At 41.8% G+C, this 13,408-nt stretch overlaps 1 protein-coding gene across 3 annotated transcripts in view; it reads left to right on the top strand.

Annotated features, from left to right (window-relative positions):
* The first annotated feature begins 7,195 nt into the window (after nucleotides 1-7,195).
* The window catches only part of actn1 (actinin, alpha 1), a 70,059-nt gene continuing 63,846 nt past the window's right edge, over nucleotides 7,196-13,408 (top strand). For 2 of the 3 annotated variants that reach the window (XM_078278352.1, XM_078278353.1), the window contains exon 1: nucleotides 7,196-7,651. In XM_078278352.1, the coding sequence (XP_078134478.1) occupies nucleotides 7,544-7,651 (108 nt within the window). In that variant the 5' untranslated portion in view covers nucleotides 7,196-7,543. The remainder of the gene's footprint in view (nucleotides 7,652-13,408) is intronic. The other variant, XM_078278351.1, reaches the window with a different exon arrangement.

Below are 13,408 nucleotides of genomic sequence, written 5' to 3'. Positions count from 1 at the left end.
GTACATTTTTCAAAGTAAAAGTACATTTAAAGACAACAACATCAGTGTATTTAAAAAAAGACAGGATGTAGACCTGTCGTGAGGTGAATAACCATAAATGGTTGGCCACTAAAACGCATGATGTCATTCCTGTCTGAGGAAACAGCGATGCCAGTTGTGTCCTGTCTACAGCCTGAACCACAGCACTCTTCTGCCAGATAAAGCAGACTAGCCGAGGGCATATCAGTGGTTGTTGGAAAAGATTACAAAAAAAAGGAAAATATAGTATCACGGTCTCACGAGTGAGCTGGCGGTCAAGTGGTAATCTGGGGGCAGGCGAACATGCAGTTAAGGGTTATCGAGTTGTTCGTACTGCTCTCTTGTCAAAATAATTTCCTCTACTTCTTAGAACATCTCAGTGTGGCCATCCCTTATCTGCAGGAAGTAGACACCCTTCATTTACCTCCCATGCTTCCCCCGGAGACAAATATTCAAATGGGGATATTGTATGCTTTGGGCTTGTTTACATTTTGACTGGAGTGTGCCTGCTGGGCTGCATATGGCTTAATGATTAATTACCAGCTACACGTGTAGAGGTTTACAAGAGAGTCTGCGAGTTTTACAGCTGTAATGTCAATCAAAAGTATATTAGGAGTTACATTTGACAAATTCCCTGCAAGAATTAAGTCCTGTGTCTTTGAGTGTAATTTAACACAATGCTAAAGCATGCTTTACTGGGCACATTAGAAGAGAATCGAACCCATTAGTGACCTTACAATGGACTTTTAATCTTTATTTATTCAGGGAAGGTTAACTGTTTCTGCGTGCTCTTTCGCAACAACACCCTTCCACATATGTCACATTCACAACAGGGAGGGGCCCATTCCAACCACAGACCTTGAGCGAGCTGGGGTTATGTCAAATGCACCATATTGGTTTGGGAGGGGACACTCTTAACTTTTTCAGTTTCTTAAAGGCTCCGAAAAACCTATTTTCTCGATCAGCTTCTCAATAAGAGTGTTGTGGTCCAACATGACCACATAAACTCCAAACTTAAACTAAATTTAATGTTACATAGAAATACTTCAAGGAGAAATACTGCACCAATTTAGCATTGCACTCCTTTAACATTGTCCCACTCTCGATGGATAGTATAACAAAAATATATCAAAATGTATCCTGCGTGACCAGAGGTATCATCTTTTGTTGTCTAAATCCAGCACCTACATTGCCCACAGTGCAATTCAACCGCTGACAGTTCTGTCAGAGATGCGTTATTATGGATCCCACGTAACTTCTAGGCAAGTCCCGCCCTACGAAGCAGGCCGATTGGTTGGGTTTAGGCATCGACCTTCGAGTGGTTAAGGTTAAGATAGCCGATTGGTCAGGGGATAGGACCTGAACAAATCGGGTTACGTTACCTAGCGTTAAGCATGGACGCCTGGCCTATAGTAGCTTGTGAATGCCATTGAAGGGCGGGTCTTACCTAGAAGTTGCTTGGGTTCCATAATAACGCAGCAGATGTTCAGGTGTGTTATGCTAGTAGTGGCTAATGTAGCCTCGTGCTGCTAGCCTCAAGCAGAGATGAGGAGCAGGCTACAGAGGTCTGTAAACTCACTTCTTTCTAACTACACACCTCCAGATTGATTTCATTTTTAAACTTAGTAGTCTTTAGCCCCAACCCACGCTGACTCAAGTGACATCACTCGAGGCAATTATTTCAGATTTCAATCAGCTCTCTCTGGAGCCACAAAAGGCTTTATATAACTATATGGAGTAGCACCTGTAGTAGACCTGTAAAAGTCTGTGGAGTTGCCCTTTAAAATTTGAAACCAAGTTTTTATGGGCTTTCAAGTCAGATCCAGTATTTGACCCCAGCCCTCACCCACTGCTGCATCATATTTCAAAAAGAAAAACGAAACTCTCCTTTTTAGATTGAGTCCTCACATTCTTCATCCCGTGCCTACAGAATGTTCCTTTTGGCCCCAGATGGGGTTTTTGGCTCATGTTAGTTTGACCACAAACCTAAACGCATGTACAACTCAATGGGATACCCTGGTTGTTCTGCAGAATCCCATACATGGTTTAGCTTTAACAGCAAGGACAGCTATTTAAGAATTCCCCTCCCTACATGACTGGAATACCTTGGGATGTAGCCAGAGACTAGACAGAGCCCAATGTACCGGCTCTTCACATGACCTGTGTGCTTCACAAAGCAGGCCTGAGTTTCTTTGCACCGCCAACTCTTCACAAGATATTCTGGAATTCTTGAATACTGTTATGTTGACGTCAACTAGCTGGACCAGATGAAATGACTCCAGTCCAAACTGTGTAGCCCTGGTGTGTGCCACCAGAATAATTATATGCATTTCAGTGGTTAATTATAATGAGTTAATTGATGCGTTTAATAAGCCATCATTTTGCAGTGTACAGGAGGAAAAGCCTCTTTTGTCAGCTGGCCAATTAGACCCCCTGTTGCTGCTCTATGGCTTGGATCTCCTTTAGTTTTTAGTGTGGTGTATTGTCTGTGTGTTTAAATGACTAAATGGAAAAAAACTCATTAGCAATTTAAATATAAAGGTAACAATTAAACGCCTTTTTAACCACGCTAGAGGCATGGCTCTAAGCTAGGCAGTTGATCCACCACTTTGGTCTCGGCTGAAATATTTCAACAATTCACTCACTTGAACAGACATCCATGGAGTCCACATTGACTTTGGTGTTCCCCTGACTTGACATTTGTGGTTTTCAGTGAAATGTCAGAACAACTGTTGGATGTATTGCCATTTAATTTGGTACAGATAGTCATGCTCCCCTCAGGAAGAATTTTAATAACTTAAAGGAGTACTCCAGCATTTTAGTATTGTGCTTCCATAGTGTATTCACTCATAAGAAGCAGATTTAAAAAAAAATATATATATATATCGTATATATATATATATATATATATGAAGGATTAAAGGAGCAGAGGACAAGATATTGTGACTTTTAGTGCCTAATATGGTCAAGCCACGAAACCACTCAACCCTACATTTCCTATAAAACAACTCCATGTTTTTTTTTTTTTTATTAGCTTCCCCGGCCTCCTAAATGCCCACTTCTTTCAAATCCCACACCTCGTTTGTAAGGCAGCCTTTCTGTTATAAATTTGAAGTCTCAAGCTCAAAGTTAGACTAGCAGAGTTCTAAGGTATTTTTTTTTCAGACTTTGGAAAGCCTCCTCCAGAACAACAGCCTGGTACTTTTTGGTACCATCTTGGTCAAGGCATAGATATAAAACAACTGTTTTATAAAAGAATCCCAGATATAAAAGATATAAAACAACAGTTTTATATCTATGGGTCAAGGATCCAAGTGAGCTGAGCCGATACTAGAAGGTGGAGTTAAAACACTATCCAAGAAGTTCCACTTCTGGGATTGCTCCGTTGCCAATGGAATTTCTGCCGAATTTCACTCATTTAGGCTGGATATCCGATGCCTTGGGCTTCCTTTGTGTTGGCGTTCTAAACTCCGGTGGATTTGTGAGGACTATGGTTAACCTTTTCTCAGATCTCTGCAGGGTAAATCCAGACAGCTAACTAGACTATCTGTCCAATCTGAGTCTTCTGTTGCACGACTAAAACAACTTTTGAACGTACACGTTCCACCAAAACAAGTTCCTTCCAGAGGCTATTTTGCAGAGGCACCGTTGCTCCGTCCGGCGCTTAGCGCCGCCCAAAACGATTGTGATTGGTTTAAAGAAATGCCAATAAACCAGAACACGTTTTTCTCCCATCCCGGAATGCTGTGTGAACTAGCTAGACCCTCCTCCGCAGCGCTGTGGAGGAAGGTCTGGCAATTCGAGACTAAAACACTGCAGACCACTGATTGGTCAGAGAGAACGTCACTAGCGACACACGGGACTTTCTGCACAAACCCACGAGGTTTTAAATAGCCAAGCTACTGTCAATAGTGACCACCATTTTTTTTATTCACCCGGCCCAAATAAAAATAAAAAATGGCGGCCAACTATGCTGTACACTATGTAGGCTACATTACTGTGTACACTTGACGAAGTGCAGACTGTCCTCTGTTTGGTAGCAGATGAAGGATTCAGCGGGTGTGGCGTTGAAGATGACGTCACAGGTTACTTACTGTCATTAGCATTTACCTCTAAGCACCACTGTGCTTGAGCCCCGCCTCACACAGCTGCTAGCATGGCTGTAGACTCTTGGTTCAAGTTTATTTTGCAAATCCATTTATAAGCTAATTAAATCATTAATTATTTAAAGACACACTAATGAAATGGAGTTATTAATTGACACACAATAATGAGCATTGTGTAACCTTTAACGCAATAGTTTAATTTAAATTTAAAACTAATTAATCACTTTATATTTTTTTAAATGACTGCCGGTTAATTAGCTAATGGAAGAAAGTTGTATAATTACTGTACCTCCTCCAGACTCCATTACTAACAAGCTGCAGCTCTTTGGCTGCACTCAGCTACTTTTGGTTTTGTTCTACGGTTGACTTTCATCCCCACCACCAGGCTGCCGTATACATCCATGGTTGGGACCGGGCGGTGAGGTGGCAGTCTGCACCCGCTCCGTGACATCACTTTCCCAAACATTCACCCTTGGAAGTTTGTCCATATATGGAAGAGTGCTCCACTTTCTCTCTGACTGCCTGGGCTATCCCATGTCGGCATCTGCTCTGCTCTGCTCTGCTCTGCTCTGCTCGTGTGTGTGTGTGTGTGTGTGTGTGTGTGTGTGACAGAGAGGGAGAGAGAAAAGGAGGAGAGTTGGTTTACCTTACAAGGCAGACAGACCTGGCCTTCCCTTCCCTTCCCATGTTTACAGGAGCCTCATTCTGACTCACCTTTCTTTTCTGAATGACTGGAAGTCTGTTGCGCGCATGTGCAGTGAAAATTCAGTACAGCGTCTTATACAGTATTTTACACAGGATGGAAGAGCTTAATAGGGGTTGGAGAGTAGTACATTTACTCAAGTAGCCTACCGTATTTAAGTAGCCTACACTTTTGAGGTACTTTACTAGAATATTTCCATTTTCTGCTACTTTATACTTCTACATTTGGCACAATGCATCATATTTGATGAGATAATCATATGTAAAATCTTAATGTGCAGAGTATATAACTACAGCTGTCAATCAAATGCTGTGGAGTAAAAAGTAGCCTATTCCCCTCTACAATGTAGCGTAACATGGAAGTATTTTGAATATGTGCTGAAGTACTTGAGTTAGATACACTCTACAAGAAAAGTCCTGCATTCAAAATCTTACATAAAAGTACAAAAATATACTTAAAGTACTCATTAAGCAGAATGACACATTTCAAAATCATAGTATATTATTGTATTATAATTATTGATGCATTATTATGTTCATCACTTAAATGGTCCTGCTGGTAAAGGTGGCCTTATTTGAATTCCTTTATATTGTGCTGGGTAGCTAAATCTAAAATAACATATCATCATTTATCAGTTGATTAATATCTTGTATTAATCTAAATCTGCAAAGTAGTAACTTGAGGGATAAAATATCAAGTACATGTAGTCGAGTAATTAGTACAATATGTGGCTCAAAAATATAGTGCAGTAGAAGTAGCATAAAATGAAAAGTATGAGTATCTCAGAATTGTACACATTCAAATTATACATTTCTTTTGCAGTGCGAGATTTTAAAATGCAGTTAGAAAACTAAATAATGGTCTAAATAATGAATACTTTACTGTTTATACTTGAAATAATATAAGTGTAATCATGAAATGTACTTTAACATTCATGTATGGATGCTTTTACTTAAATCAATAGTCTGACAGTGTACAAGTGTACTCAAGTAGTCTACTGCACTAGAGTTCTGAGTTACTTGTACTTTACTTGAGTACTTCTTTGTGTTTCTTCACACTTGTAGCCTACAGTACATTTCAGGTGAAAAGATTGTACTTTTTTATTTGTTTTACAGCTGTTAGGCTACTTGTTACTTAAAGTGCCCATATTATGAAAAAAACTCTTTTTCTGGGATTTGGGGTGTTATTTTGTGTCCTTGGTGCTTCCACACGCATACAAACTTTGTAAAAAAATCCATCCATGCTGTTTTGAGTAAGATACGGTTTCTGAATGTGTCCTGCCTTCAGTCTCTGGGTGAGCTGTTCAAAATCAGCACGGCTTGTGACGTCACAAGCCGAAACGAGCTGGCTAACCGCAACCGTTAGCTCGTAGCGTTAGCATGCTAAAAAAACACGCTACCTCGTTCTCAATAGCAAAGCACTGCTACAACACACACAAGTTCACCATAATCTACAAAAGAACTACTTCCATGTCCGCCCTCATTTAGAAGTCTCTCAGCTAATCCTAATAAAGTTGTAGAAACAGCCTTTCTTTTACTGTCTATGGAGCTAGCTAGCTGACATGATCTACATCTGAGCTACTGAGCATGTGCGAGTGCAATCAAAGATAGTACAGAAGAAGAAGAAGAAAAGAGGTCTCACTCTGTAGCTAAAACAGAGACCAGGTGAAAAGAGGATCTGCAGCAGTGAGAGAGAGCTATGCAGTACAACAAAAATATGGTGTTTTTTGAAAATTAAACCACGTAAACCTATTCTGGTACAACCTTAAAATACAATTATGAACCTGAAAATGAGCATAATATGGGCGCTTTAACAGATAATCTAAATCTGCAGAGTGACCAGTAGGCCTCTGTATAGTTGTCAAATAAATCTAGTGAAGTAAAAAGTACTATATTTGCATCAAAAATGTAGTGGAGAAATAAACTATAAAGTAGAATAAAATAAAATAAAATAGTACAGTGCTTGATTAAATGTAGCCTACATAGTTACATTGCACCAGTGGGTATTGCTAATTTGACCAAAGGATCTAACCAGCTTACGTCTTAAACCACTGCTGAAAAGAACCCACCCAATATTAACAAAACTGCCTCGTCAGCAATTGTTAAAAGATGTTTGTTTGTGTTAGTTCTTGAAAAGTTAGATATTTAATGTCACCGCCTGAAGTAACGCGTTACAGTTACTTTATTCTCACTACAGCCTGAAGTATCCTCGCAGTCAAACTGTCAGATCAACCTATATGCAGTCAACCTTGGATAGCCTACAAAGCCACACTGACAGCCGAACCAGCCAATACGCTTCAAGGAGGCGGGTCGTGTGCGCCCCGAGGCGTCCAATCAGATCCCTCGGTCGGTTACCGATTCAATTTGTCTGAAGCAAAGTTTTTGCGTCTGTCGCTCCTCGCTGCTAGACCTGTCTTCCCGCGGAGAACTGCTGCTGGGCAACAAAACTAGAGCAGATAGAGAGAGAATAGAGGCAGAGTTGGAAGGTGAAAGAAAGCGAGAGAGAGAGAGAGAGAAAGAGAGAAAGAGACAGAGAGAGAGAGAGAGGAAAGCCGGGGGTGGACCGTTAATTTCATCCACACACCGTCTTGAATGCGTGGCGGAGAGTAGACCGAGCAAGCTAATATACTGCTGTAAAACATCACCGCGCCGAGGACCGGGGGACACCAGAGAAGCAGAGAGCGTCTAGGCTATATATATTACAGCTTCATACAGACATGCATAATATGGACGAGTATGATGGAGAAATTGACTATATGCATCAGGAAGATGACTGGGATCGGGATCTCCTCCTGGATCCTGCATGGGAGAAGCAGCAGAGAAAGGTGAGTGACTTCCTTCTACCTCCGGTGGAAAGGTGCGGAAGTGTATGTGGTTGTCGCTTGTGATGATAATAACTATAATAGCCTAATAATAAAGCTGGTATAATAATATTATTCTTATCACCCATTAATTAGATAGGGTTACTTTGACTGCAGCTCGAGCAGTTAGCCTAAACCGCAGCGACTGTCGGCAGCATCAAACACCGAGCGGCAGCTGTTTCGGCTACTTTAATTATCCGACTCGTTATGGCTCTGGCTATCACCTGCGCGGCTTTCTCGGCTACTTCATATCAGGAGGCTGACTGTGCTCCAAAACTTTTCTCGCCTCCGCATCTCCCACACTCTAGCACATATCCTGTATAGCGTTATGACATATCCTGCAGCAGGAGTAGGGAGTAGAAGAATAGGGGGGAGTGTAAAAAAAAAAAAAAAAATAGGGGGGTTAGAAAAACGCTTAAAACGGGACAGGACGCCCACCTTTCTAGCGCAACAGATGTCAGCCATGCGCTTGACTGCATATGGTGTGTGACTGGCCCCTCCTGTCATCTGGCTTATGATGCGACGTGGATTAGACCATGCTTAACAACCCCGGGGGGATGGAGTGTGTGTTTGGGTGTGGGAGGTCGGGGGCTATAAACCCATATGCACCTTAACTCATTTTTTGCGTCTCTTTTATTTAGCTGGTTGGCTAATTTACGCGCAGATTCTGCATGCCACAGACTTCTCGGGGCAAATCGGTGTTGAATTTCTGTTTGTGTAGGATTGTTGTTGTTTGCTATATCCAGGCCACAGTCTGGAATCTAGTTCTCAATACATAATATCAATACATTAGGCTACTGCTTTACTCCCCCCCCCCCCCTTGGCTGAATATGAGCTCCATAACCCGGCGCGCACACGGGCCATCTTTATAATAAAGGGCTGTAAGACATCCATATATTGTCTTTTAACGAGCCCAAATCACCTACACGCGTCCAACAGCTGCTGCTCTTTTTGTCCAGACAGAGTATGAATGGCCTGTTTCGAGAAGTAGGGGGGGGGGGTGTGTTACTCTTTTTTCCTTGCTCCCCATACTTTTCCTCCGCTTTGAAAAACGGGGAGGAAAGTCGCTGTGGAATCTGAGTAAGCGCTGCGGTTTGGGCTGGGCTTGCATGGGAGCAAGCGTGCCCAAAAATGGTAATAATCGGCCCCTCTCGCTGCCGCTGGAAAACTTTCCCCCTAGTTTCTTTCTTGCTCTGCGAGCTCTCAGCTTCTAGTTTCCTGGATTATGTCATCGGCAAGCTGCTACCGGTCGAAAGCCAATGAAAGGGGGGAGACAAGGAAAGGTATGCATGGCTGATGTCAGGTGTGGAGTGGATATTAGACAGGGCTGGACATAATCTCATGCTGCTACTTCTGTAGTGCCTTAAACGCATCATGCTATAAAGAGACAGTTTACACATGCCTGAGGGAGGCAGTAACCCCTGACAGTTTGCTCACACATCCCCTCCAGTCTGGATCACAGGCTTCCATCCTGGTGAAATACTTTCCTATGACGACCCGCATATTTCTGTGCCTGCATGACCCTCATTGATCTAATCATCCTGCAGAGAGCGAGGGTGTTTTCTTCATCTGTTCATCTCCACAGAGAGCAGTAATAATAATGGTTATGTTGGGATCAGAATAGACAAACACATTCACAGGCTGAGAGGGAAGACTGCAGACCCCTTGGCAGGCATGCACCTCTGTCCTCAGAGCCAGTGTATACACACACACACACACACACACACACACACACACACACACACACACACCGTTCCCTCCAGGCTTCAGCAATCAGCTTTGCTGCTCATAAACAGATAAGCCTTTCAAGTTTGCTGATTGTTTCCCATCAAGAAAACAGTTATTATTATTATTATTATTATTATTATTATTATTATTATTATTATTATTATTATTATTATTATTATTGAGATGTTTAGTATTTAAATGAATCCACCAGCGTGTTGGAGGTGCTTCCTTAGCCTTCAAGATAGATGTTGGTTGGTTCAGTGTTGGAAACTTCACAGCCGTGCTTCTCTGTGTGTTGCTTTTGCTTCTCCATAGCCTTAAGACCATTCATTTGTTTGTCGAGAAGTGACGGCAAACATTTACCACCAAAGTAATCTGGTTTGGATCGTAGACACAAAATAAACTGCCAAAGTAGAGTACTGAAGTCTGGTAAACTAGACTTAAACACTGAAAAAATACTTAAAAAGCAGATGAGAAGTATATATTGCGTGGTGAGGACTTTTTGTTTGGCTCCGTTTTGCAGTTCACTTTGACAGAGAGTGTTTCAGATATTTTGAGTCCGGTGCAAGTCTTAACCTGACCCCCAGGAATAAAGGCGCCGCTATCCTCTTATCTTGGAATCTTAATGTCTTTGCAGAGCCAGGTGTCTCAGGTACACTGAGCCAGATGTTAACTTTTAAAGCTGCATCTCCCACATATTTCCACTTGACGTGGGACTTTGCTTATGTATTTGTCTGCAAACAAACACGCGCACCTCACCTCTGTTTTTCAGTCTCTAGCTTTTTCTTTCTGTTTTTATAGCTGGAAGGTGGAGTTCAGGTGTTAACTGCTGAAGCTAATTTGTCCAGGTTTGTCCTTATAAGGAGATATGCTGCTGCAGTAGCTTCGATCCGGCCCTGCCTGTAAACCTCCCACCTCCCACTTCCCATCTCCCACACCCAGTGGTGGAATGTAACTAAGTACATTTACTCAAGTACTGTACTTAAGTACACATTTGAGATACTTGTACTTTACTTGAGTCTTTTTTTTGTCCATGCCACTTTTTTACATAACACATTTCAGAGAGAAATATTATACTTTTTACTCCACTATTAATCTGCCCGCTTTAGTTACTTTACAAAAGAGCTTTACACACAAAACACATGTAAAACATACTTTAAGTAAACTTTACTGATGATACTTAGATACTTTTACTTAAGTAACATCTTCAATGCAGGACTTTTACTTGTAACTGAGTATTTTTACAGTGTGGTATTAGTACTTTTACTTAAGTACAGGATCTGAATACATCTTCCTCCACTGCCCACACCCCAACCTCTGTACTCCCAACCCACGCCCACATTCCCCTGCTCAGACTGTACATGCCAGCTCACAGATAAGATCCACTCATTCCTGGTTAGTCTGACGACGATCTGTTCACTTTTGCCAAAAACACGTTTACGGTCTCACTTTGTGACTTTGAGGCTGATGGATCGCCAATAAAGTATATCCACTAATGCAATGATCAATATAAAAATAGCCATCAACTAAATGGGAAAAAAAAAAAAAAAGAATAACAAAATGAATTTGAAGGAAGAAAACAATAAAATAAAAATAATTTCGGCCTCTCCCTTCTCCCATCCCTCAAACCCCTCCCTTAGGATCCCCACCCTGGACCTGGGGAACATTCAAAGCAATTACATTAAGGATTTAATTGTAGTGATAGCGAGTTTCCAGTGTGATATGTTTGCTATTTCTATGAAGTGGAGAAGCCATCTTTGTATTTTCATCAGTTCTGACAGACATGGACCATACCGCTTTTCTGAGTCTTCCTCTGACACACTAAGTGACGAAACCAAGCTAAATTATGAAATAATAGATTTGTTTTCTTTTTGGAGACCAATCAAGGCCAGGGCGTTTTTAGGCTGATGAGCAGTAACAGCAGTGTATTGGTCAATACGTTTCTAGGAATTGTGATGCAAGACTCAATGAATCCTCCTTGGAAAAGGCTGTGCAGGAACTTGTCTTTTTGTGTGACAGACATGCATGTAGTTCCTACCAAGCGAATCAGTCATCGGTCTTGTCACCACTTTACACTTTAACTAATCAGCACTCCCTTGGGTGGAGCTGTTACTGGCAGCAAAGCGTCCAAACCGAGCATCCTGACCTACATCCACAGTGACTGACATTTCCCTGCTCCTGGAACAAAATAACACTTACTGCAACTGCATAAAGAAAGAGACCCTTGAATTACATTATCTGGCAAGTTTCAGGAAACTGACTCAACGCACGTGACGCGCGCGTGACGTTTCAGTATTATTAAAGAAACAGCGGCTGTTTGCTAAATTGCATAATAGGATGTGTAATGTCAGCTCTGGCCACCTCACAAAATGCTTCCTGTCATCAGATTCCACTGTTCCCATGATGCACCTTGCGCAGCCCTCTTAACAAAAGATGAAGAGCGTCGCAGACTGGCGTTGTCAAAGCGGGGAATGTGGAAAGAGTAAAGTGTGTGTGTGTGTGTGTGTGTGTGTGTGTGTGTGTGTGTCTTCTTGTTGAACTATATTCGTGGGTTCCAAAAACCGGGAGTCCAGTATACTTGTGGTGTCTGGACAGCTTTGTGGGGCCAAAATGCTGGACCCCACAAGTTTAAAGGGCTGTTTGAGGGTTAAGACTTGGTGAGAGAGAGAGAGAGAGAGAGAGAGAGAGAGAACACATGAGCGAGCCTCCCCCCATTTTCAATAAAGTGTCGCTGTGTCATGGGATGTTTTCCATCCTGCAGCCTGACTCCTTGGGTCCCTGATTAAACTCACATGCAGTCAGTCAGTGCTTGCATGATATTTTCAGTCGGTGAGTTATTTATTGCATGATTTTATGAAGTTGTGGCATCTGCAGGTCATCAGTTCAGATCCGTTTTGGAAAGTTGAGAAAAAGGTTTTAATGCTTTCTCTTCCCTCAAATAAACCCCCTGAAAAATATTTCTATTTAACAATAAATATTCTTAACTAAATGTGCAACTGTGAAAGTTTCAGTTTGGAAAGACAACCTCAGTTATTGCTTTTCCAGTCAGAAACTCTGAACTAACCCAAACAGGTTCTAGAAGAGTTAGTGTATGTGTAGCTTATCAGAGCCTTTTAAAGTCCCCTTGAGCAGCACAGTATACTCAGATAAAAGTGCTCTTTGGCCTACAAAAGACTATATATTTCACATCACTTCTTAAAAAGGACCCACCCCCCCTTTTCTTTTTTAACTCTTCCATACATATTATAGTTTGGAAAAACAAAGTCTTATTCACTTTCTTGCCAAGAGTAAGATGAGAAGATCAACACCACTCTCATGTCTGTGCACTAAATACCAAGCTACAGCCAGGAGATTAGGTTAGATGTCCTTACCTTAGGACAGAACCAGGCTAGCGGTTTCTGCACGTTGCTTTTTTTCTTTCTGAATGTTATTCAAACAGTTATATTCATATTTGTTTCCGTATTTATCATTTGTTTATTTCATATCAATGTTTAATACGGTATGTTTATGTGTGCACCAACAACCGAGGCAAATTCCCTGTATGTGTTACTTACTTGGCAATAAATCCCTGTACTGATTCTGTGTCCAGTCTTTATGCTAAGCTAAGCTAACCAGCTGCTGCCTGTAACCTTATAGTCAACGGAGGTTAAGTCTAACTCTCAAGCAAGCAAGAGAGTGGATAAGCGTATTTCAAAGTAATTTCTTTAGAGAGGTGAGAACGAGAGGCAGTCTTGTGTCTCAGATGCGTCCTCCATCTGACTCAAAGATGCCTCAGGGAAATGAGCTGTGTGTTTCTCGCCAGGAGACGGCTCAGTGTTCATTTCTCAGGCACTCAGTCTTCCGTCAGGGCGGCTGCTGTCCTCTGTGAAAGAGTAAGAAGTAAGTAACATTGAACGATATCTTAATAGAAGTTTGGTGTGTACTCTCGGGTGCTGATAATCCTGCGTCTGCTCGCTGCCGTGGTTAACGCAGCCGGGCCATGAATCCCAACAG

Source organism: Sander vitreus, chromosome 20, assembly GCF_031162955.1.
Source record: "Sander vitreus isolate 19-12246 chromosome 20, sanVit1, whole genome shotgun sequence".
In the NCBI taxonomy this organism is placed as follows: domain Eukaryota; kingdom Metazoa; phylum Chordata; class Actinopteri; order Perciformes; family Percidae; genus Sander; species Sander vitreus.
This window is presented reverse-complemented; position numbering and strand designations above follow the sequence as displayed.